The 27,276-nt window shown below is 32.6% G+C and overlaps 2 protein-coding genes and 1 non-coding gene across 4 annotated transcripts; 1 reads left to right on the top strand and 2 right to left on the bottom strand.

The window, feature by feature from the left end:
• Positions 1-5,730: 5,730 nt before the first annotated feature.
• On the bottom strand, positions 5,731-8,780 carry LOC104704440 (nucleobase-ascorbate transporter 7-like). 2 transcript variants are annotated; one of them, XM_087456348.1, is made up of 12 exons: positions 8,416-8,780; positions 8,196-8,293; positions 7,910-8,086; positions 7,735-7,835; positions 7,577-7,652; positions 7,434-7,493; positions 7,168-7,352; positions 6,978-7,074; positions 6,744-6,880; positions 6,504-6,673; positions 6,258-6,418; positions 5,731-6,171 (listed from the first exon to the last, which is right to left on the bottom strand). In XM_087456348.1, the coding sequence occupies exons 1-12, from the start codon at positions 8,537-8,539 to the stop codon at positions 5,953-5,955; spliced, it is 1,605 nt and encodes a 534-aa protein (XP_087312474.1). In that variant the 5' UTR covers positions 8,540-8,780; the 3' UTR covers positions 5,731-5,952. The 2 variants fall into 2 exon arrangements, with proteins under 2 accessions (XP_087312474.1, XP_087312473.1); XM_087456347.1 differs by having other exon boundaries at positions 6,742-6,887; positions 8,416-8,770.
• A 2,607-nt stretch (positions 8,781-11,387) lies between these two features.
• On the bottom strand, positions 11,388-13,708 carry LOC104700744 (WAT1-related protein At1g60050). Its single transcript, XM_010416308.2, has 7 exons — positions 13,377-13,708; positions 13,205-13,267; positions 12,915-13,031; positions 12,540-12,798; positions 12,240-12,398; positions 11,988-12,139; positions 11,388-11,728 (listed from the first exon to the last, which is right to left on the bottom strand). The coding sequence occupies exons 1-7, from the start codon at positions 13,577-13,579 to the stop codon at positions 11,560-11,562; spliced, it is 1,122 nt and encodes a 373-aa protein (XP_010414610.1). The 5' UTR covers positions 13,580-13,708; the 3' UTR covers positions 11,388-11,559.
• A 9,749-nt stretch (positions 13,709-23,457) lies between these two features.
• On the top strand, positions 23,458-23,570 carry LOC147941051 (small nucleolar RNA snoR9). The gene has a single exon (XR_015563048.1). It is a non-coding gene; the product is annotated as a small nucleolar RNA snoR9 (small nucleolar RNA).
• The last annotated feature ends 3,706 nt before the right edge of the window (positions 23,571-27,276 follow it).

Here is a 27,276-nt window from a genome sequence, read left to right as displayed (position 1 = left end):
AAATAAAGGAGAATCAACCGCGAAAACTAGAGAAGGACCAATAAATATCTCGACTTCAAACCAATGTATACAACTCTATAATAGAGGAAGGAAAATGAGAAAGGCCATATCTACCATCTAGGCCTAGGCAAAATACTCGGATCCGAAGATCCGATCCGAACCCGATCCGAAAAATCCGATCTGAATTTGTATCCGAAATTGTAAAATACCTGAACGGGTTCTAAATCTCTAAATCCGAAAACCCGAACCCGATCCGAACCGAAATCCGAACGGGTATCCAAATATACCCACATCTTATTCTATAAAGTTGGGTTTTGAAAGTTAGTCATTAACAAGATTTTGACATGTGTCAAGTCATCAATCTCAAATGTGTAAAAGTTAATATTTAACAGGAGGAATTTGATTACAACAAAATAAAATATTTTGTTTTAAAAAATATTAATAATGTAAAAAGATAGTTATCAAAAATTACAGAATTTATAAAAAATACAATTTTTTAAATAATTATAAAGAGATTATATCTATAGATATTTCACAAAATTCGAAATTATAATATTATTAACTTATTTTGAATTTTAAGTTATTAATTTTACAAAAAATAGAAAAAGGGATTAAGGAAAATATATTGTTAATTATTAATTCTAAATTTTGTAAATACTCACTTCTATATAAACATAGATCATCTTATATTTAAATAATTTATTCAAAAACACTGCTTTCAAAAAGTTGAGTTTTGAAAGTTAGCCATTAACAAGATTTTGACATGTGTCAAGTTATCAATCTCAAGCTTTGGCACATGTAAAAGTTAATATTTAACAGGAGGAATTTGATTGTGGAAAAAAAAACATGAGGAATTTGATTACAACAAAAATAAAATATTTTGTTTTAAAAAATATTAATAATGTAAAAAGATAATTATCAAAAATTACATAATTTATAAAAAATACAAATTTTAAAATAATTATAAGGAGATTATATTTATATATATTTCATAAAATTCCAAATTATAATATTATTTACTTATTTTTAATTTTAAGTTATTAATTCTACAAAAAATAGAAAAGGAGATTAAGGAAAATATACAGTTAATTATTAATTCTAAAGTTTGTAAATACTCACTTCTATATAAAGTAGATCATATCATATTTAAATAATTTATTCAAAAATATTGCTTTCAGCTTTGTTTATTTGCGAATTTTTTTTAAACGGGAAGGTAAATTTTCTTATTTTTTAAACCAAAATTTTCTCCTACTTTTTCTTTTTTTCAGTTGGGAATCGGTAAGATTAATATGTTGACAAAAAAATTAATATATATGTCTGTTTTTCCTAATACTGTATTTTAAAATTTATTGTAATATTTTTAGATTGTTTATTTAATTTATATTTTTACATTGTTTTATTTAATTATTTGGGATTCATATATTACCATACTTATATTTTTTTTTATTGTTTTATTAATTATGTCAAATTAATTTTCTTCTAATTTCTCAACTTTGATTAGTTGGTCATAAACCTTTTTTTTTGCAAACATAATTGTTACCATTATTCATTCAATCCCAAAGGGAGATAACGAGTAGAAGCTCATCAACCTATTGGATGGATAAAATAGGCTAATCAAACACAAGCTTACAACAAACATAAATAGATATATTGGAAAAACACAAATCGTTGTTGATAGATCTATAGGAGCTCAAAGACTGTGACACCACTACAACAAATATCTAGATACGATAGCGCCGAATACGTATGCTATGGTAGAATCTTTTACCATAGCAGTATCGAAATGCTTTGTTATCGCGTTTTTTTAATTTTTTAAGATCATGTTATAAGTCATTTTACACGCTATGTTAGGAGCTTCTACTATAGCTATATCATAGCACTAATCAAATGCTATAATATATTTTATTGTATCACAAAATTAATGCTATTTTATTTGTTATTGTATTTTTTTTCAAAATTTATTTAAATAGATTTATATTTTTACATTTCATAAAATAATCAACATACATAACATAAATTACATTAACCAAAATAAGTCTTACATAACAAAGTGTCACCAAGTCTTAAACAAAATAAAACTAACATAAAAAAGAATAGAAACACTACTTGACATGTACATGTAACCCATCCAAGCCTTTCTTACTTGTAGCAAAGGCTCTCTTTTAGCTGCTCACTTAGCCTAAGCAAAAAACATCTTACTTGAAACTTGAGCTGCAATTTCCATATCCTTCTCCTGGAGTTGTGCTTTGGCTTCAAGTCTAGATATATCTGATTGTTGTCAATACACAGTAAGAAAATGCAGATAGATCCATAACGGATAAAAAAACATGTAAAACATCAAAATTTTGAAACACGCTAAAAAGGGACCAAATGTCTTTCGGCTGAATAACATTCTCATGATGCAGCTTCAGAATTTTTATCTCTCTGATTGTTGTTATCAAAAACTGCATCAAACCAATTGTGAGAATGGAAAAGGTAGTACCTGCTCAACAGGAGGTAAGACCTTCTCCTTGAGATTGGTATCCTCTGAACTGTACTCCATCTTGATCCTAACGAATGAAACAACTCATTACACTTAGCAATCCAAACAAATGATTCGGAATTGCTTTCCCAAAGCTTGAAGTGATACTTGTAGAGGAGAGACCAATCTACCAAAAAAAAGATAATGAAAATAGAAGGTTTGAAATTTACATATATGAATCAAATCTATAACTTTAGCGAACCAAAATTAATCAATTACCTTTAAAGAATCTGTTGCACCGTAGATATCCCCACCACAAGCATGCCAATAACTCTGTCTTGTTTCCATGTTGACTTAACTCAAACCAATTCATCAAAACTGAAATTAAGAGATTAATAGTTACTCAGGCAAGGAAGAAACTACAAACATGAATAGAGTTAACTAAAAAGTCATCTCTTACGTTTTCTTAAAAGCTTTCCAAGACCTAAAACTGTGCCTCCACCAAAGGCTTGTTCCACTTATCCGCACATACTTTCCATCTCCATTGACCTAAATAAGAACAAGTTTAAGTAAGTAAAATCGCTGATGTAGTTGCAAACAAAAACCATAGTTATATAATCCAGATTCTCTGTATGTCCTCGAGAAACAATCTACAATACCTCTGTACATAAAACTATTGCTGAAGCACTCATCACCCAAATCATGCAAGCGTTGTGCACTAAAACAAGAAAAAAATAACAAGCTTATGAATTTAATTCGATATGAGAGAAATAGAGGCATATCATATAGGTCATATTCAATATATCGACCTCTCCAGAAAAGCATATAATAAAGAGAAATGTTGAACAATCAAAAGCTTAACCCATCTATTGATTTACAAGCAATCAAAATACTAAAACTTTGAAACCGAATCCGAACCATATCCATTGCAAAGAGACTAAATCAGACTCGAGATCTAATCGTTCATCTAAACACAAAAAGGAACAAATCATAGAGAAGAAGAAACAAGAAAAAACATATAAATACGAACCTGGAGCTTAAGTAGTTGAAAGAAAGTTGAGGACTTTGTTGTTAAGGTAGCTTCAAATCTCGCAAACTCGGATCTGGATAGAGAAAGATAATAAGAGAAGAAGCAAATAAAAATTGAGGTAGAGGGAGACATAACGGTTCGTGTTAATCACTTTTTCGCCGAGATATGACATCGGAATGGACGCGAAATGAGGCCGCCGACGAGCTTCACGGTGGAGTCTATGGTGGACTCAAAAAGACCTAGATTTCAATTTGGGGGAAGAAAAATTTTCTGATGTTTTGTTCGTCTCGTCGTACAAAGAAGGGATAAGGTTTTATTTTTGCTGTAAACGTGGTACTTAATCTTTTTGGTTCTGTTTGACACAAAAAAAAACTGTTTGACACAAAAAAAAAAAAAAATTGGATCTGAAACGCGCTTAAACAAAAAAATTCATCTAAGTACTGGCGGAATAAACGATTTTAGGTTCTCACTTAATGAATTTTTATCTCAGCGTTTTTTTTAATGCTATTATATAGTAATTAAAAAAAAAAGTCTATTTTTCATAGCAGTTGGAGAAAATTGGAGAAAATGAGTTATAATCTACTCCTATCAATGTAGATTTTTTTTGTAGTGCACCTTGGTTTGCGTAAACAAACCAAAGGTTTAAAACAATTGATTGATCATATATTTCACCAAAATGCAGGTCAAGGATTGTTAGAGAACTTCATGATAAGTGATCTTTCTAGAAATGATTGTCGGAACTGTGCGAGTGAAGATAAAACACAGAAAAATATCATTTTTTTATTTGTTGACTTGTAAACACAGGTAAAATAGTTTTTAAAGCCTCCTAGACGTAATAAACCGGTCATCAAATATGGGTGGGTCCACGGACTGGGAATAGATGTAGGGCCTACTTAAGAAGGTGAGCCAATGAACTGAGAGTGGACATGGCTCACTAAGCAAGGTGGCGGTTGAAGCGTTACAGAAACAGAGGCTACATCATGGTGTGTCAAAGACACTTCCACAAATACATCGGGAAATAATATTAGTTACTATCAAAAAAAATTTGTGACATTAGAAAAAGGTTTTGAGATAGCAAAAAGACGTTAACATGTTCTCTCCACACAAGAGGAGTGCAGAACCGAGATTCTCTATGGTGGAGAATGTTGGACACAAGGTTATCTCCTCAAGCGAGAAAGGTGGAGGAGGTTGGATGCAAGATTATCTCTCCAAGGGAGGAAGGCGCAGCCAAGGTTCTCTCCATGGTTGGAGGAGGTTGGACACAAGGTTCTCTCCATAACGGGTGAGGCAGAACCGAGGTTTTCTCCATGGTGGTCATACATTATTGTGATGTTACATCATTGATTACTATATTATGTAATATATTTTTTATTCAAAATGTTTTTTGAGTCAACAATTTTAGCAATTAAAAAACTATGCAGAAGTAAAAGTAAAATAGTTGGTTTAATGTTTTTATACAAACATTTTCTAGGTGGTGATAAAGAATATATTTGTAACATAGTGTATATTTAAGTGTACAAAAATACACTTTTAATAGTAACATATATAAAAGATTTGTAAATGGATATAAATTAGTGTATTATAACAAAAAAAAATTATAAATAATGTACAATAAATTTTAATACATTTATGTTAAATTTAATTTAATTTATAAAACTTTAAACTCGCACATCGGGCGGGTCCTCATCTAGTTATTAATATATAGTAGTAATATATTAGTATATTCATAATTTTAATAATATAAGTGTTCAAAATATTCAGATTTTTAGATATTTTAGATAATTTGAAGTATTTAAACAGTTTATTGGTAAATTTGGGTAAAAAATGCTCTAAATTTTCAGATATATTGCGTATTATTGAATAATTTAGACTAAATTAGATACTAAAATTTTGAGTTTTGTGAACTTCGAGTAATCCAAATCCAAACTTGAAATACCCGAACCGAATCCGATCTAAACCCGAAATCTAGAAATACCCGAACGGATCTTATACCTCTAAACCCGAAAACTCGAAAATCTAAAATACCCGATCCAAATCCGAACAGGTACCGAATGTCCATGCCTACTACCATCATTCTGTAGGTGTGATAATGTTTTTAGAAGAAAAAAATTATTAAGGAGAAGATAATAGAGGGTTAACCCAATAATAAGACAATGTTTTTTACACTCTTAAGTTTGTGGGTTCCGGCTCACATTGACAGCCCAATACACGAGTAAACTCTATAAACAACATTAAAAAATGAATCAAGCTAGGGAAACATGTTAAATACACATCTAAATGAAACGGCAAGCTGTGCATGTTCTCTACACCAAAGGGGAAAACACCACAGAGAAGAACATTATCAAAAGAAGTGAACGGGACGCAGTTTGAAAAAACAGAGTTGATAAGATACAAAATGTGATATAAATAGTAGGAGTCAGGGTCAAGCCAATGAACTCTTTTTGGCATCTTTTTTCAATTATCACACTGAGGGAAAATACTTGTTGAGATTGAAAGGCAAAGAGTAAAACTCTTCACTTCTAGTATCCGATTTGAACGACATGAAACGATCCCACCAAAACATGCCTCGGTTTTTCCTCGTCGCACTGTCTTTAGATGACAATGTTACATCAAGAAAGAATGCCAAAATGCCAGCCACAAAAGCTTCAGAAGAGAATGGAACATTGATCATGTCATTGAACTGCAAAGAAAAAACATGTTTCGGTTATAAACTTATCATAGAAAGAAGGTATCAAAAAGATTTAAGATTCTTGTTTTGTTTTTTACCCATCTTGCGTGTGTGTGAACTGGTCCATACTTGTTAACAGCTGTATACTCGTTGAAGTACTGTGGTATCGATAAGCCCATGAAGACCGAGAATCCAAGGATCAATTTAGTTCTGAAGCTGTTGAGATTACAGAACTGAAGTAAACTTAGACCGCCAGCACCTGCAAATTTATTGGTTTGTTCATTGGTCAGTTTAAAAAAACATAGCTGTTTTGAACAAAAGTAAAGGCATTTCAAGAAACCTACCAACGTATGCAAAGAACAGGCAATGTAATGCTGCGACGATCGGAGCTGGAATTGATGCAAAGATGGCCCCAAATTTACCAAGAATAGAGAAGAAGATCATGAAACCAGCTGATATTTGAACTACCCTTCTGCTACCAACGCGTGTTAGCGCTAACAAACCGGCGTTTTCTCTGCAATATCATCAAAATGATCATTAATAAAGACGGTTGTTTTTAGTTCATAGAGAAAACGGTCTTACACTGATACAGATGCTCCAGTTCCTGCTCCAAATAATCCACAGAGAAGAACTCCAACACCCTGCCAACCGATTCCACGGCTGAGAACAGAAGGTGGTGGTGGAGTTGCACTCGCAAACCTTGATACAGCAATGTAAGTCCCTGTTGACTGTTTTCCGTGAATCACAAGAAATAAGAACAAAGAATACACGCTATGAACAAAGTGTTATGTGTTGTTGCAATATAGATAAATTCAAACCTCGACAAGTGAAACAAATGAAACAGCCATCATAGCGAAAGCTTCACCAGCATGAAATGTTGGAGGTCCCCATTGAAAAGGGTAAGGTACTCTTATCCTGAAAATTATCAAGAACCATTCTGAAATTGTACTAAAAATTATGTAGCCTAATAATGTCACTAGAGTATGCACAAAGATAAATTTCTCTAACCATGGAGCACCACCAATGAGACCAGAACGATCTGTTCTGCAACTTGTCTGAGTGTTGATTCCTGTGTTCTTATAGGCTCCACCAACGGTGAGTAGGTGCGCGTAAATCCATACAATAACCACAGAGAAAATCACAGCAAATCGGTGGAACACTTGTCTTTCTCCTCTCATGAGATGAGGAATGTACTAGAAAAAGAAACCATAGAGATGAATCAGGTTAAGATCTCTTCTGAAATAACAAGAAGAGCTTGGTCGCTGAGCTCTAACCTGTGAGAATATGAGTAGAAGTATGATCTCAGGCAGTCCAATCTCAATGCATTTGGCTAGCTGTCAGAGACAGAACAGAACAAGTCAGTACTCAAGAAAATGTTATAGACTTTAAGAGAGATCAAGTAAAGCAATACACACACCAGAGGGAAACCGTGCTCATAAAGTCCAAAACCGGCTAGTGCTACCAGAGGAACTGCAGAGAGAGGACTCAAGAGCCTAAAGAAAGTAAGAACAATCATTAAAAAGCATAAGAGAGTCATTTGGTTTTATATGAATGAACGTTCTTAGCTAACCTAACCTAACTACATTACGCCAAAGCCCGCTGAAGCCAACAACGATCTGAAGAATCGAAGCAACGATAAGAGCACCCTGGATTCCTCGCATGATTCTCTTAAATTTCTGTATTTTTTTCCTCTGTTATTGACAAAATCTGACATAAAAACAGATAGATTCTTAGTTCTTTATTCACTAACCTCCTGAGGATCCAAAATGTCGCTGTACCGACTAGCTAAGACAATCGAAAGCGTGGTTGGTACATAAGAGTAAGAAGCTCCAATGACGGCGGGAAGACGAGTCCCAAGGAAACTTTGTAACAAAGTGTTGAGTCCAGAAACAAAAAGTAACGTCTGAACCATCTTTGCCTTCTCCTCCTACAACAAATGATATACAAAGTACAAAGACAAAAACATATTTATCAAAAACAGAGCTTTTCAATAATGTTACATCTTTGAATTGACTTGTTTGAGAAGAAAGACTAACGTTTCCTCCACCCATCTGTGGAACTAAATATGTTGGGATGAGAACTGTTGTTCCAAGCATCACCAAGTAATGCTGAAAACCCAAAAGTACTGCCTCAGCTGATGATCAAAAAAAAAAAAAAAAAAAAAAGAAGAAGAAGTGATCTTTTAGTTGTTAAAATCAAAAGATAACAACATTTGCATAATTAATGATGTGAAAGAAGGATATAGAAGAGAGTTACGCCAAGGAGGAGGACTAGTGATACAATAAGAGACAGAAGGAAGTTGGTCTTTCACCGGATGTGGCTCAAGCTCATCTTGTTTCAGCTGCGGTGCGCCTCCTCCACCACCACCACCACCAGCCATTTCCTTTCACTTCTGATGAAATTTAACTCAGGGGAAGCAAAACAGAGAATTTTCGAAGGACTAAAGTGAGTGTTGTAGGAGACTAGGAAGAGAAAATGCAAACCAATGAAGGCACCGAAAGTGAAAAAGGGTTTAGGAAATGAGAGTGAGAAAGAAGAGGTAAGATAGAAAGAGAGAGAGACATTTGTCGGGGAATTTATGTAAGAAACCGTCAATGTAAGCAAGAACGTCAAAAAAGGTTGATTTTTGCGCGTTTTAAGTTAATAAAAAAAATAGACCTTTGAGAAGAAAGAACCACTTGGAGAACACGGAACCCTTTTAACCAAAAGCGTCAATGTGAAGAGGAAGAGGAAAAAAAGCCAGTTCAACTTGCTTTTAATTTTTTTTTGAATATAATATATAAAGAGAGAATTATCCATGATAACCCACTTTTATTAATGATTAGCCATGGTAACCTCATTTTATTTTTATTGTTAAACTAACTTACTTTTTGTGTAATAGTTTTTATAATACCAAAACTATCCTTTGTCTTTTTCTTTTTAAAATAAAAATGTCAAATGATTTTCTTTGTAAAATTATTAAATTAAAAACTAATTTCTAAATATTTATGGAAATATATTAATTGTTTAAGACCTAATTTGGTATTAACATGAGTCAAAGAAACTTTCTTCATTCTCCATGTGCTCGCCGCTTCAAAACGTGAAACATCCTTCTTTTGTTCTCCATATACAGCAAATTCAATCACTACCAACGTAAGATCTCTTATTCCATCTCTTATGCCTTTTTCTTTATTGACTAATTTTAGTTGTTAAGTTAATTGGATTTTTGGGCTGGGTTATTATTAATTATAAAATCCTATTCTCTGATTTCGTTTCTAGAATTCTCTGATTTCGTTTCTAGAATTCTCTGTTCTAGTTTAGATTAAAATTTCTATTAAACAATTCAATGCTCTGTTATCTGTTCTTGTTCTCTGTTCAAGGGAATTTTACTTCTAGAATGACAAACTCTATCATGCTTTTTTCCTTATTGACTAGTTTTAGTTGTTCAAGTTAATTGGATTTCTGGGCTGGGTTATTGTTAATTATTAACTTCTATCCTCCGATTTCGTTTATAGAATCCTCTGTTCTTGTTTAGATTAAAACTTCTATTAAACAATTGAATTCTCTATTCTCTGTTTTCTGTTCTTGGGGGTTTTACTTCTTTTACTTCTAAAATGACAAACTCGATCCAGCTAATATCTTACACTTTTATCTATGGGTATCATTGAAACGTAAAAGAGAGGTGGATACAATGTCTATGAAGAAGACATTGGATTCAAGAGCATCAATTATTTCTAGTGAATCTGTTGAAACGTTACAGTTGAGGATCGACCAACAAACAAAAAAGATTGAGGTGCTTGAGGCTCAATTAGAGGCTATGAAAAAACAGCAACAAATCATTGAATTGATGCGCTTAAGAGTTGATCTTCTCGAGAAAGAAATAACATTGTTAAGTGAGAAGTTAAAGACTAATGAGGTAAGTCATAGTAATAAGAATCTTGTTTTGATATATTTTTCTGTTCTTTAATATGAAAATTTTAACATCGCGTAGGTGTTATTTTCATGGATTACTATTTAATATTTAATTTCATGGTTCTTGTATATGTAGGTTTTAAAAGAATACAAGCTAAGAGATTTTAGCGACGATGAAGAAACTCATGTGGGTGAAATGCATGCTAACTTTGATGTACTAAATGGTACAAGACAAAAAGTGGTCAATTCAGATGAAGAGAGTATAGTGGTAAAATGAATAATATGTGGAGGGATAATATGGTAAAAATGTACTTTACAAATCTTTTAAAATCTTAATAGGTTAGTTTAGTTGTTTCTAATAAATTCTAGGTTATTATAGCAAATCTCCCATATATAAAACACCATAGATTAGTTCTCAAACAAATCGGTAAATTATAATTCGTTAATTACAAATATAAACAAAATTCTGACGTTAAAAAAAAAAACTTGTTTGAGTTGGACTTTCTATTCGAACTCGTGAGCTCAACCTTAAAATATATTAATCCGCTGTTAAGTAGATTGGCTGGAGCGGATTACTCCATTTGACATATCTAGAGTCAAATTATATACGCCAGTAGTACTCCACTTCTAGTCCATTTTCGTTAGTGAAAAGATATTACACCAACATGTATGATCTACTATTTAATGCCTCCAAGAGAAGAGTGGTCCTTAGTCCTAAGTTTGAGCATCACAAATTTCAAAACTGAGGGTAAAAAAAAGGAAAAGAAATTAAACACATCTTTTACACACCTTTACATTTTTAGCATTACGTAAAGTCGAAGCAATCCCTAGACGGCTAGACGCATCTCCCCTCTTGTACCTTCATCGTCACACTCTTCTCTATTAAGATTATAGAATATTGAATAATCTTTCTTAAATCTTAGTATTATAATTTGTAAATTGGAAGTTTGGAACCACATTAAGTAAATGGAATGATGAGGTTGTCATTTTTCAAATGCTTTTTATTTAGTTTAGAATTCTTCCTAAGTTCGTTGTTTTAATTACTTAATTAACCCATAAAACCACTAAAGTTCATCATTTAAAATTATATACCCATAATATTGTAAACCAACATATAAAATGAGGAACTTCTATAATAAATTCTAATGCAGAAGTAAAGAAACATAAAACAAAACAAAATGGAGGAAAATTCTAAATTGTTACTACAATATTTTAGGGTTACGTTTTAATAAATCGAACCTTGTCTTTCGAAACTAAACTGAAGACTAGATCTTGTGGCTTATTTTGTCTTTTATGATCCACACTAAGCAAAACAAGAAGAGAAAAATTATAATACCTTTTACAGACTTTGACACATTCCTCGCATTAAAATAAATGTTACCAGACTTCGATATTATATTTGTTTTGGCTCACAATATTTCCTTATTGTTGTTTGCTTTAGTTCCTTCCATTTACTTACCCTTAATTTATAACACAACTAAAAATTATCTTGAAACCAACCGTTTGGAATTAAACTTGATCAAAATCACCATTTCCTAGCAAAAGTGGAGTTGTCTGTTCATCTGCATCCAATTGATGATTATCGTTTTTCTCCACGGTTTCCTTTTGATCTTCTCTTTGATTTTGACTCCACATTATCAATAGATATCCAGTTCCAGCTATCGCAGCTCCTAACACACTGTTCACAAGAAGTTTAACATGACATCACAAACTTATCAAAATCATATTGAATATTTATATGAAATTGAGCCAAATTCAATTTTGCTTTAAATTACAAATCAGAACCGTATCCGAAAAACTAAACCAAAACGTCAATTTCTATACCAAAATTTTTAAAAGAAATATCTGATTATAAACTTTTTCTTGAATTGGAATTAAAATCATATCAAACAAGCCATATTTCATTCGGTATATATAACTTCTAGGATTATGTATACCTTCCATAGTGAAGACTATTGACAAAGAAGCTTGTGCCAAAAATGGAAGCCCAAAGGATCCCAAATGGCTTAAACAATGGCACATAATAAGGGCCCTTCATTTTTGAGCACTTCACTTGAACACTTGTTCTGATTATGCTCCCAAATATTCCCTATAAATCAGAAATCAAAAACATTATTTATACAGCCCTAAAGACTAAGGAAACATGTATGTAAATAGTAAGTATAATATACGATCAACAATATGTATACCGTGGCAATAATGAGGTATAGGTCCATGTTAAGTTTGAGTTTCCATTCACTTAGGTCTGGCTCCATGAACGCTGAGAAGATTGCACATTGGAGTGTCCCAGCTAAACTATATGCAGACACCACTTTCATCACTTGAGGATATTTCTGGACTGTATCCAACTGATAAACCGAAACCGCAAAAAAAAATTATAAATGGAACAAACTTTGTATATATCCTCATAAGAATCTTTATTTAAGTCGAGAGTCGACTCATCTAACTTGTTTCGAAAAAATATGTATTTTGAACGTGATTCTGGTTACCTGTATAATATTCCAGATGGAGATTGAGAGTGTTGCACATGCAAGAAGAAGAGAGCCGAGAGCCCAATTGTCAGAGTTCTTGAAGAAAGTCAAGTAGTGTGAGACTGTAGTGAGGAAGTTGGAGTTTGGGGATGAAGAAGGAGAAGGTCTAATAAAAGGGCCTAAGTAAATAACTTCCACAAAGGCTCCTGTGAAGCATATCAACGTGCCTATCACTCTTCCTTTTGTTATCTTACTCTCCCATCTTACCCCTCCTTCCCTATTTAGTTATATTCCAAATATTTTAAAATTATAGGAAAAAGTGTTAGTTTATAATTCAGTTATTAAAGAATAATAGAAACAAAAGCTGAAATTTTAGAGAGGTTAATAGTGTACCCAAGAGCAAGAGAGAGCAAGAAGGAGAAAGCAGGTGACTGCAAGCCCATTGCACATACCACAATTGGAGAGCTATAACTTAGCCCCAAAAATGCCATATTTTGGAACAAAAACACTCTGTTCAAGACGGTAATTAATTAAACAATCTAAACTCTAGTATAATTAATCTAATTACAAAAAAATTAGTACAATATCAAAATATATGTATTTTGATCAGAATCGGGAGAGAAATAGGAATCAGTATATCTTATATAAATAGATAAAGAATGATATAGAGATTTTAAGCTAACCCTGTAAAACCAAGAAGGAAGATACGAACAAGGGAAGGCTTCGTGAGGAACGGTTCATCGTCCCTGCATGTGAAATATAACATTTATATCATCATATCTTAAATTTAGAAAGACATATATAGATCGAATCGTGTGTGTGCGGATTATATAGACACATAGACACTTTAAGTACCTTTCATCTCTATGGAAGTAGAATGAGTAAGGGAGGAGAAGGAGAGAACCAAGAGCGTTGGTGTAGACGATAAATACAAAAGGGCTCATGCCACCCGTCAACGCGGTCTTAGCCAAGATGGTGAGTGCAATGGTACATGCCTCCATCAATGCCATAACAATAAATGGAACGATGGTTTCCCATCTTGTATCCATTAATCCCATTTATGTCGACGCCAAGTACCACCAAAATGTGTATCAATTTATATATAGGCTAAGAAGGGTCGAAATTTTGTTTATCTCTTTCTCTATCTCTTCCTCGGAGAAGATGAGAGACCAAGTCCACAGCACAACTGTTAGGGTTGTAAATTGTGATGAAAATAATAGCGTGTCTTCATTAATATTTATATATGTGTGTTTGCATGTGAGTGGAAGGCCAAATGAAGAAGAGGGTTTTCTCTAGACGTGGAGGGAGTCATTAGTTAACCTTTGGAGAGTCGATGAAGCTAATAAATAAATCGTTGCGCCTCAACTCTTGCGACATATATAAAAAATCTGAATTGTTTTTTTTGTTGGAAGAAATACGAACATTAATTCTATTTTAAAATACACGTACATATAACTGGAAAATGAATAAATCAAATTTCGGTATACAACATTCTCATCAACAATCCTTAACATGATTATTTTTCCTTTTTTTTACATATCATATTTACGTCTACAGAAAAATATCATTCGATTTAACATATATTACAGAACATCATTTATAAAGTATTTGTAGAAAATATTACTTTACAATTTTTTTTTGCATTTATATATAGACTAAAATATAATTCTTTTCCTAATGTATATAAAAAAAAATTAGTGGACTCCTAGTGCAACGATTTACATTTTTCGGTTGTTGTTGGTATATAATGCCATGTTTGTGGAAGAAATGGCCTCTAGTATAATAAAGTAAAACTAAAAATATTTGAATTAACAATTTTATGCGACATCAACTCCAAATCGTAGATACTCCAAAAATCCATCCGTACATTAATAAAAATAATAATAAATAATAACCAACAATTTTGTTGGATATGGACTTCCACCCCAACATTCAAAGAGGCCCAACAAAAGATTCTTAAGAAGTTTAGGACCTGAAGTTATGGATTTGGCCTATTTGGCTGCAGAGGCAAAATCATCATTTGCGGAAGAGGCAGAAGAGACCTTAAGTCAATGACCCACTATAAATATCAGATGTCATTGTCAGAGCTCGGCATCTAAAATCTAGGCAATCAGAAAGAAGAGCAATTGTTATCGTATTAACTGCGCTTAGATCTTTGATTGTATCTTTCGTAAACTCTCACCTTCAATTCTATGTTAATAAAAAGATCAGTTTCGATTCATCCCCATTAATATTCGTATTATTTATATTGTCGATTTTATACATCGACCATGAAAATTAACCAAATATTTAATGATAGTGGTCGTAGTAGTAGTAGCAGCAGTTTAAATGCCACAATTGATAGTGCATATCAATTTTATGTTCAATTGTGATTTATTGCAAGAGATCCAAATTTCGACTCTCACATAAGTCATAAACCAATCTAAAAGAAAAAAAGGATTCAGAGAAGATCAGAAATCAAGTTAACATATACACGGCAACGTGGCTTAGATATCAAAACATATTATTTGTGAATATGTGTGAAGATGAATGAGTCATAATGTTCATCATTTTGAGAATATGTGTTAGGATCATAAACTAAAAATGTAAAGGAACCAAGATATATATATAATTGACTAATTTATCAAAGATTTCCAAATGATTTTGCGTTGAAAATTGATATTTAATTTACATATAACTAGATTAATACCCGTGCTAGAGTACGGGTTGAAATTCATTTTATTTACATTGTAATCTTTTTATAAAATATAATTTATGTGATTGTTTTTAAAAGTTTTTTTAGATAAAATATTATGCAATAAAATCATATTCTAAATATGATGACTTGAAAAGGACACTTATTTTGTATGTTTCATATTGTTAATGATTCTAGATAAGTACTCGTGCTATAAAACTGGTTAAATTTTATTTTATACAAAATTTTGTATATTTTCTATTTTAAAATAAAATTTTAATATGTTGTATTAGTTTATGTAAGTGAGTTATTTCAACAATGTATATTCTACTTTATGACTTGAATGTTATTATAATACATAATTTTGTGAATTTGGTTTTTAAAAAGCGAGTTATTATATTATAAGTAATTTAATATATTGTTATACTTTTTGTTTTAATATACTTGGTTTTTTGAAATTCTTTCATATTATTGACATTGCTATAACAAACCAATTTAGAGTGTTTATAGTTTCTAACTTTAATATCAAGTTTCAATATTTTAAAAATATTTCAAAATAAATTATTTAAATTTTATTATATTATTTAAAATTATAAAATTCAACAAAAATAGTATGAAATTGAATTTAAATATTCAAATTTTGACCCGTTACTCAGTAAAAATTTGAATTCAATAGATATTAGTTTTAAAGAAAAACATTAATAAAAATTGAATATTTTATGGATTGAATCATTTATATTTGTTTTTAAAAATTCAACTTCTGGTATATCTGAAAATAAAACTGTTTTTTAATTATAATAAATAATATGATAATTTATTTGTTTCACAAAATATACTCATATATAAAAATGAGAGGTGAAGTATAATAATAATTAACAAATTAATATTTTTAAGTTAGACATCAAAGGATTTTATTTATTGAATAATTTAATAAAAGAAATTAATATGGTAAGTTAGATGATATCAAATGATTTTTTAGAATGTTCTCTTTAAGATTTTTGGAAAAAATAAATCCAGACTACACAAATAATATAAAACCTAATCTGTAACCTATTTGTAACCAACTTATGAAAATTATATAGTCTACAAAATAATGTTGTGTTATCAATGACTATTTGACATCGATGAACTAAAATAATTCATAATTTTGAAGAAGATGTTAGGATCTCAAATCGAAAATATAAAAGATCGTTTATATATAATTTACCAATTCATTCATTGAAAAGTATGGGCTTGACTGTTACGTAAAATACATAGCAAAATAACTCAATAATTGTTAGCTAAACGATCTACACTAAAATAAAGTTAGTAAAATAATTGTAAAAAGCAGAAAAATACTTTTACTAAATTAATAACATTTGTCTTTCCCGTTATAATTATAATACACTACTGATAAATTGGAGAATCACTCTTCCAAAACGTAAAAACTTGATAAATAGTTTAATGACAAAAGATAATGGAATCACGTTTATGAAAAAGTAAAGAATTGCCTATCGAAATATTTACTCACATGTTATAGAAAATTACTAGTATATTATACATTCTCTAAAAATTAATTACATATTTAGTGTTTTTGATGTAATTACAATTAACACCATAAATATAGTTTTAAAAATAATTAAAAAATCCACATCATGAATTTAAATCTACATCATTTTTAGTGATTTCTGTCATTAATAATCGAAAGAAAGGGAAACTAAATCGTTTTTAATGTTTACGAATGAAAAAGAAAAATCTCTCTCTCGGCGATTCCAACGAGTAACCGTAGTTCTCGGTGTTACTTTCTCTTTCGTCTCTTCCGGCCACTTATCCTATTATAGGTGATTCTCTCTCTCTCTTTCCTTCTTTCGTCGTCATTGTTGTCACATTTTGTCTAAACTGGAGTGGGGATAACTGGTTTCGGGTTCGTATTTTCCTCTTTCGGTATGTGTCGAATCTTTATTTTGACTGTTCTGGCAATAACGAGTGATTTAAACCATTTTCGGCTAATTGAGGGTTTTTATCAATGCTTATTCCGGCTGATTGCCGCTGTCATTAATTTACATATAGTGACTGATTTACTAGATCTATTTGATTTTATGGCTGAATTATAATACTTCATGGAAGACGAAAGGTTGCGTAGATTCATATGACGGTTGATTTATATTGTTTCGCGGCTGAGTTATAATACTTCATAGAAGACGATATATTGTGTAAATTCATATGACGACTGATTTATATTGCTTCGCAGCTGAGTTATAATACTTCACGGAAGACGAAAAGTTGAGTAGATTCGTATGACGGATGATTTATATTGCTACGCGGCTGAGTTATAATACTTAAAGAAAGACATAAGGTTCTGTAAATTCATATGACAACTGATTTATATTGCTTGCGGCTGAGTTATAATACTTTACGCAAGACAAAAGGTTGCATAGATTCATATGACGGCTGATTTATATTGCTTGCGGCTGAGTTATAATACTTCACAGAAGACGGAAAGTTGCGTAGATTCATATGACGGCTGATTTATATTGCTTGCGGCTGAGTTATAATACTTCACGGAAGATGAAAGGCTGTGTAGATTCATATGACGGCTGATTTAAATTGCTTCCCGGCTGTGTTATAATACTTCTGGGAAGACGAAAGGTTGCGTAGATTCATATGAAGGATGATATATATTGCTTGCGGCTGACTTATTACAAGAAAGAAACTGAAAGTAAACAAATGATTTATATTGCTTCTCGGCTAAGTTATTACAAGAAAAAAAACTGAAAGTAAACAAATGTATTACAATAATACTACATCGCACAAGTTTTCCGCATCTATCTGTACAACTCTACATCCTTTACCGTCAATGTTAGATACATATTTGCGTATTTTACCCAATTACCGGTAACAAAAGTTACCAGAACCGGATCAATCATATATCAGAACAGGAAAAACGAAATTGAAGAATTATGAGGAAGACGATGACGAATTGGATGTTCAAAAATTAAGTTATGGATATCTCTGTTGATGTGAAGAACAAGATAAACAACATGTAAATCTTTTTTGAACAAGGTGAAGAACAATACGAGTAGAAAAAAGACGTTTCGTATTTCCTTTGATGATAATGACATGAAATCATGACATGGAATGATGCATTCGACGATTCGTAAGTGCTTAAATGATAACTTCAACTGAAAATCTTTGACTCAGTTTTATCGTTTAATAAGACAGCCATAATTGCATGCTATTTTTTAATAAGTCGGCCATAATTGCATGCTAGTTAACAATAAAATGGAACTGCTGAGATTATAACATGAAACCGGGTCAATTTACTGGGTTAACTAACCCATGTGTTTATCCGATTTCAGAATCATTATAATTATGCTTTTATGAGGAGAATAAATCATTTGAGAGAGAGAGAGAGAGATAAAGAAATGTCGACAAAATATTGCGAAGAAGGATCCAGCTGGAGGCGAATCAACGCCTGCATAACCATCTTATCTATGATATTAGTTCCAGCCGTCGTATTCCTAGTTATGAGGTTCATTATACTCAAGCCAACTTCGCCAAGCTTTATCCTCGAAGACGTCACCGTTGTGGCCTTCAACCTCCCTGAACCAGACAACTTTCTAGGCAACCTCACTTCGAAAATCGATATCACTATTGATGTGTGTGGTTTTTCACTTCAAAATATTTTACCTTAAAAGACCACATGACGGCTGAAAGTGCACAGCTAATCGGTAGTAGTATTTAAGGATCAATCCCACAAAGAGAGAGTTGTTGTTTAGAGAATCCGTCGGAAGAGATGTAAGGCTAGGACTCAGTAAAAATGGGGGTTTTGTTGCCACGGTCGTAAGTGAGCAAATAATGTAAATAAAAGCAAGTAAAAATAATAAAACAAGCGTTGGGCATTAAGGGGAATTGCAGGGGTTCAATGATCTATCTATCTAGGAAAGTTTAGGATTAGTTTGTTTATCTAAAACTCGGACTAAGAAACACGAACGAACCTTTAACTTACAGTTCACAAGCTAACCGTCTAAGATCTCTACACTCCGTTACTCAACTGTCGCAGGCAACGACGCATAGATCAAAGCATTTAAAATAGGTTCGATTCTAATCCATGAAATTTCATAGGTAAACGGTATGTGCTTCCTATGACTCCTCACACATCTAAGCTAGGTCAAGCACACATGCAAGCTTTTGGCAAAGCACATACACTTTAGATCATAGTTAGTTCATGAGGCTAACTTAAAGCATTAAGCAAAGACTTAGAATTAAAGTATAGAATAAACAAGATATAAATCTAACAAACCCTAAAAATTGCCACCTAAACTAAGATCATCTCCCCCCTTTGATTATCCCTTTAAACCCAACTAGAAAACTACTCTAGCATGTTTAAGGGAATCATCAAAGCAAGGTTTAATAAACTCATAAACATAAAAGAATAAATAGAGAAAAAGGGTTTAGATATTACTTCAATGATGGTCAAACAAAGTTGTAAGGATCATCTCCCTTTAGAAAACAAAGAACAAAGCAAATAGAATAGAAAAGAGTTGGTGGATGATAACAGGTTTTTTCACCCAGGGTATCAATTCCCTATGCAGTTGTAGTACAAAGGGTTATCGATCCAAATGGTTGTTATGCTAGCAGATAGGATGCAATCAGAAGCAAGCAAGTCAAGCCAAGCAATAAATGGTTTTGTCTAACAATCCTAAAATAAGAAAAGAAAAGAATATAAACAAGGAACCACACGACCTAAGCACTCGATGCAAGCATTCGAGTACATGTTCGGGTTGGGTGATCGAGTAAACAAGGAACGTATGAACAGCTCGAAGGATTACTCGAAGCAGGTGATCGTGTGCCTGTTCGGGTAAGGGATCGAGTGATGAATAAAAATGCAAGCAATTAAAAAACGAAAGCTTCTAAGGATGGGGTAATCGACTCCTAAGTGTTCCTGACCAATACTGATGTCTTACATGCCTCAAGCAAATATTCCTTAGACAATGAATCTCTAAAATCTCGTTAAAACACTCTCGTGATAAAAACAATCAACCTTTATCACTCCCCTACCCAACTCTCGTTGAAGAAACATGACCAAGCAGGCAATAAGAACCGATTCATTATTGTCAATAAACCCCTTACTCATCTAATCTCTTAGGCTAAGTGAGTAAATCTCTAGCATTGGTTGATTCAAGCATTTCATCTACACCTCTCGGTGGTAAAACACCTTAGATCTAATCTCACCCTCTCGGTTTGTTGACAACATTAAGAACACCAATCTAGAAGGGAATTTATAAAACATAAACAATCAAACTAAGACATCTTAACCGATCAAGGACACAAATTCATCTATCCCATCCCTAGAAACTTTACTACACTACTCGGAAATCATTTCAAAAGATATAGAAACAAATATAAACAAAAATTGCATTGTATTGAAAGATAGTGTAGAGAAAATAGAGTACAAAGTAGAAATCTAAAGAAATAACAAAAAGATATAAAATAAATCCTAACAAAAGTGAGAAAGGGTTTGAGTCGCTCTAGATCTCTCTCAGAAGCTCTCGCTCTCTGGTTTGAGGGTCTATGGCATCCTAGGGCGAGAGGAAGGAGAGGGGGTTTATATATGGAAACCCATTAACCCTAGCTTCCCAGTCCTACCCGAGGGTCTGCTCGATGGGGTGCACGAGGATGTGCTCGGGTTGCTCTTCGGGTAGGTCCTCGGATTGTTATTTCTGTTCTTGGATCCTCTTCGATCGGGTTGGCGTTCAGACTGTTCTTCCTGCTCCATAGCTCCTTCAGGTACATGCTCGGATTTGACCTTGTTTCTCTCCTTTTTCGGCTCTTAAGCACTTGTTTTCATCCAAATTATGCAAATTCAAGAATACAACACCCTAAATGGCCTAAATGTGGATTCCTACAGTAAATGACCTAAAAATGCTAAGGTTAGGATAGAAACAATGGAAAATATGGACAAAAAGTGATGCTTAAAACATGTAAATTAGAGAGTTATCAGTGGATCTCAAAGCTTCAAAGAGAGTGACGAGAGAGGGCTTCAGGTCGTTGGCTGCTCCTCTGGTCGTGATCTAGGGCTTAGAAGAGTATTTATAAGGTTTTGTCTAGGTTTAGGGTTTTGTAAGGGTAGAAACATTTTTTCTCTTTAAGTGCAGGATAAGGGGCGGCGTAGGAATGTTCTAGAACGTGGTGAAGACTTGGACTGGGCCGCTGTGGTGGTCGCTGGTCAGGCCTTCAATAAAAGCCCATTGGCTTGATGGTTCTTCTTACGACGGTTTATAACACGTCTCGGTAAATCAGGCATAACTTCTTGCAGACTGAATGGATTGACTTTATTCCACTTCGAGGAGAAAGATGACTCTCTCAGCTTTCCACAGACACCAGGTACGTCGAAATGTGAGTTGCATAAGTTCTTCAAAAGTTACCCGTACTATAAAGCTCTGAATCTTTCCTAAAACGTATTTTCCTTGTCTTTTGGTCATTTTTGCTATAAAACCTGTAAAACCTTCTTGAAACCTAAAATACTTGATAATAGACATTAAAGCCTTGAAATCATACTAAACTCTTCCTAAATCATACTAAAACTATAGCTAAAATGAGTAAAATAATGATGTTATCAACTATCGCGTCTCGTAACCCTAGCTCTAGGATCAGATTCTCCTATGAAAGTCTCAATTCTACGCCAATTTCTTGTATGGTGAGATCACTTTCCGTTCGTCTATCCTTCCGCCGGATCTAGGCAAAAAAGAAGAGAGGATTTGGAGGTTTTTTCTTGAGGGAAGCGTAAAGCTTTGGACTCATAGAGTTGATGATACACGCCGAAGGGCGCGTGAAGGAGTCAGTGTGGATAGTTAGTCTAACTCATCATTTACATGTTCGTTGTCTGACTGTGGTCAGTCTTCGAAAGAAAGCTGCTGGTTTTTTCGACGGTGATAATGCCGTTAAATGCAGTGTGTGAACGTTTAGAAAGTTTGATGCCGTTAAGTTGCTTTTTTCTATCTATGACCAATCGTTTTCTTCACGAACAAAAAACAAAAAACTCTCTCTCTCGGCGATTCCATCGAGTAACCGTAATTCTCGGCGCTAATCTCTCTCTCGTCTCTTCCGGCCGCTTATCCTATTATAGGTGATTCTCTCTCTCTTTCTCTTTCTTGTCATCATTGCTGTCGCATTTCTTCTCAACTCAAGCGGGGGTAACTAGTTTTGTGTTTGTATTTTTGTCTTCCGGTATGTATCGAATCTTTATTTTGACTGTTCCGGCAATAACGAGTATTTTAAACTTTTTCGGCTAATTGAGGGTTTTTATCAATGCTTATTACGACTGATTGTTGCTGTCATTGATTTACATATGGTGACTGATTTACTAGATCTATTTGATTTGATGGCTGAATTAAAATATTTCATGGAAGATTAAAGATTGCGTAGATTCATATGACGGTTGATTTATATTGTTTTGCGGTTGAGTTATAATACTTCACAGAAGACAAAATATTGTGTAAATTCATTTGACGACTGATTTATATTGTTTTGCGGCTGAGTTATAATACTTCACGGAAGACGAAAAGTTGAGTAGATTCATATGAAGACTGATTTATATTGCTATGCGGCTGAGTTATAATATTTCATGGAAGACATAAGGTTGCGTAGATTCATATGACGACTGATTTATTTTACTTGCGGCTGAGTTATAATACTTTACGCAAGACAAAAGGTTGCATAGATTCATATGACGGCTGAATTATATTGCTTGCGGCTGAGTTATAATACTTCACAAAAGACGGAAAGTTGCGTAGATTCATATGACGGCTGAGTTATAATACTTCACGGAAGATGAAAGGTTGTGTAGATTCATATGACGGCTGATTTAAATTGCTTCGCGGCTGAGTTATAATACTTTAGGGAAGACGAAAGGTTGCATAGATTCATCTGACGGCTGATTTATATTGCTTGCGGCTGACTTATTACAAAAAAGAAATTGAAAGTAAACAAATGATTTATATTGCTTCTCGGCTAAGTTATTACAAGAAAAAAACTGAAAGTAAACAAATGTATTACAATAATACTACATCGCACAAATTTTCGCATCTATTTGCACAACTATACACCTTTTACCGTCGGTGTTAAATACATATTTGCGTATTTTACCCAACTACCGGAAACAAAAGTTACCTGAACCGGATCCATCATATACCAGAACAGGAAGAACGAAAATGAAGAATAATGAGGAAGACGATGACGAATTGGATGTTCAAAAATTAAGTTCTGGATATCTCTATTGATGTGAACAACAAGGTGAAGAACAAGATAAACAACATGTAAATATTTTTTGAACAAGGTGAAGAACAATACGAGTAGAAAAAGACGTTTCGTATTTCCTTTGATGATAATGACATGGAATGATGCATTTGACTTTTCGTAAGTGCTTAAATGATAACTTCAACTGAAAATTTTAACTCAGTTTTATCGTTTAATAAGTCCGCCATAATTGCATGCTATTCTGATAATTAATCTTTCGCTACTAAGTCAGCCGTATAATGACTGAGTTTTTCGTGAATCCACCTCCTTACGGCTGATTTATGACATTTAAATGTAATTCAGCCGTAACGACATCCCATAAGTAAGTCGTCGTTAATAACTCAGCCAACTAGAGAAAATTAATTCAGCCATGTCTAAGTATTACCTCAGCCAAAATTTTGACAAATCAACCATCAGGTAAAAACTCAGCCGTTATAACGGCTGGATTATAATTGAAACTCAGCCGTTATAACGGCTGAATTATGATCGAAACTCAGCTATTTTCTCATAACTCAAACAGATTTCATTAAATCAGCTGTAACTCCATGCTGTGTTATGTTCATAAGTTAGCCGTTTGTTCATAACTCAGTCATTATTTCAATCAGCCACAAGATACCGTAACTCAATCGTCATTGCCTCTTTAGCACTTTACGGCTGAATTGTTTAACACACGACATAAATCACTGATGTGGCGATGCATTTTTTGTATTTTTTTTTTAATAACGTGTAACAAGGACATGCTGAATATAGAAAATATACTCAAAATATAATAGTAATAAAAAATGATTTATATGAAACTAGTAATATCACCTAATTTATATCTCATTCATTGATCTCCTATGTTTGAGGTGCAAGCCTTTGTGTTTCCGGTTTATAGATTAAAAATAGTTTTGTAGTTTCTATAAAATAATTTCTTCGGGTACATGTTTTTTTTAAATTTTTTAGAATATAATAAAAAGTAAAAAAAAACTACATTGGGGGTACCATTACAGAAAATAAACTGATCATTTTATTCATTTCCATAGCGAGGAACCCAGGCTATTGTTAACCAAACTGATACAACACATAGAACCACAAGTTAATCTACCCAGTTATTAGTTATTTATCAGATGAATTAGAGACACAAACAATATAAACTCTTTTTCAGAAAAAAAAAAAAGACAATCTAAAATTCAGAAAAAATATTTATTGGTAGAGAGAAGTTTTAAAGATAAAATAATATGAAAATCCGAATCTCAGTAACGATTTTCAACCCATCTTATTTTATAAACATTGATGACAAAATTACTCATTAACAAGATCGTGACACGTGTTAATTATATTATTCAGATGTTGACACATGTCAATTGATTATTAAAATTTTAAAAAATAAAAATGTAAAAACTCAAAACCTAACCTAAAAAGGTTTATATAAAATTAAATAGATAAAATAAAACTTAATTTTATTTAAAATCTAATTATAAGATAAATTATATATATATATACCATAAAATTCAAAATTATAAAATTGTTTACTTATTTTAATTTTAGTTGCTATATTACAAGAAAAAAGATTACTTTTTCTATAAGATAAAAAATATTTTCTAAAATATTTACTTTTAATACTTTTGAACTCTTCTAAAATATTTTCTTTGACTAAAAGTGTATCTATTTTTTTTCAATCAAACAATAAATTAAAAGGAATTTCTTCGGTTAGTTGCCCAAGCCAGAGGGAAGGGGTTTACAAAAGAATCTTCAGAGATAAAGAAAATGCGAAGCACGGCCAAGATAATCCGCCTTCGAATTTTTCGCATGCGGGATCCAAGAGATGGAGAATAGTGGAAAAAACTACAATGTAATAAACTCATCGAGCAAGTTGAAGAAGGATGGCCAATATTCAGAGTAATGCACCATAGTGAGTAACTCAACACGTATCCGTCCCATGACCCACAACAACGCTTCTAACTCTGAATGCAGGGGGAGGGGCTCCGTCTTAGACACTTGGCCCCCAACAACAAGGTTCGCTCCTCACCAACGCAACACCACCAGCCCAATCATGATTGCTCATTGGTTGCTTTCCAAGAACCATCAATTTGACAACAACGTGAAGAAACCTGGACATCCGAGGACGGAGATGGAGCCGACATGACCGCCGTAAAAGATAGCGCCTCTTCCCAGGATAATTTATCGCCCAAAGCCTGAGCAATTATATCATTCGTCTCGATCTCTAAATCTTAAATTTTTTTTTATTTATGGCCTTCTAGATTGCCCATAAAAATTATGGTAATTGAAGAAGTTGATCAAGATCACTCTGTTGAGAGACATCCCTCCAGAAAACAAAATCCAAATTTGAGTACACCGACTCATATGAAAAAGCATTTGATGAGATCGGAGTTAGAGATAAATCCTAAACTTTCCACGAGTGAGGACATTCAAAAAAAATGTGATTAATAGTCTCAACTGCAGAGTCGCACCTTTTACACCAAGTATTTACATTAGACACCTCGGTGTATCTATTTATTTTTATAGATAGGTTTTACTTACTAAAAATACTTATTTTATATTCTTTGTTAAATTTTATTTTTATTTTAAAATTTTAAACCTGCACATCCGACGGGTCCTAATCTAGTTATCTTTATAAAAAAACAAATCTGAGTAAAATAATGCTTGACTTTGAATTTTTCCTGATCGATAAGAGTCGCATTTACTTTGACGTAGCAGTTGGGGGAATGAAACGTCACCTTGACAATGATGTTGGGATTAAACGGTGATGACATTTGAAACATTCCCACGATGGTGAGTGCCAAAGCAAAAAAATATTATCTATTAACAGTCCTCACATATAAAATAAATTATAAATGAAAATAGTTTAGATTTTGTGGACTAATATTTGTTTTTGAATTTATTATTTCAGTTATGATATATTTATATAGTAATTACATAAAATTTTGAATGTGGTAGCAATGTTCTTTTTCGTGTGGTAAAATACTAAAATGTTAAATTGTATATCAATTACACAGTTTTAATTGATGAAAAAAAAGTTTAAAAAGTTTTCCGCAAATGAACCCTATATAAGTTGCCAACTTTTGCAATTGTATCTTCAATTTCTAGAAAATGCTGGGTATAGTAATCTCCTAAAGTTAAAAGAAATAAACAATAACTCGTTGTTTGTCCAAAAAAAAAAAAAAAACAATAACTCGTTTTTGTTACCGTCAAGTTAGTAAAATTTTCGAAAATAATATATCAGACTGAAATCCTCCATATCAAACTCGTATCTGTGACAAGTAGCTCAAATTACTCTTATCGTTTTTTTAAATAAATATATGTGACTACAAACACATTTAAAAATACATATAAAGTTATATTGTGTATTACTTTTTGATTTCATATGATTGGTTTATATTTTTTTTAGATGAAGGGTTAAATTGTAACAAAATGACGATTGAAAAAGTTTTGTTTATACACAAACCCTAATTTAAATCGTTAGTAAAAAAAGAAGTTAAACACTTTCTTTTTACAGAAGCATTTTTTTTTTGTGGTTTAATGTTAAGAATTAGTACAGAGGCAGATTGCCGTTGGTAATTTTACAAATGAGTCACGCATAGCCAACTTTACGGTCGGATTATGACTTCTTCTTTTTTAAATGTACATTATTTAGTTGCAGATTTCATATTCTAAACTTACTTAAATACATTTCGATTATCTTTTCTTCTCCCGCATTAGCTGAATCATCATCTAGAGCTTTAATATATTAGAGATTCAGTAAGGATGTGGATGTGGACAACGAATAAATGGCTCCATAACTATGTTAGAGGATATAAATGA

Source organism: Camelina sativa, chromosome 7, assembly GCF_030686135.1.
Source record: "Camelina sativa cultivar CO46 ecotype springtype chromosome 7, ASM3068613v1".
Taxonomy (NCBI): Eukaryota; Viridiplantae; Streptophyta; class Magnoliopsida; order Brassicales; family Brassicaceae; genus Camelina; species Camelina sativa.
The sequence above is the reverse complement of the archived record's forward strand: the minus strand, read 5'-3'. Positions and strand labels throughout refer to the sequence as shown.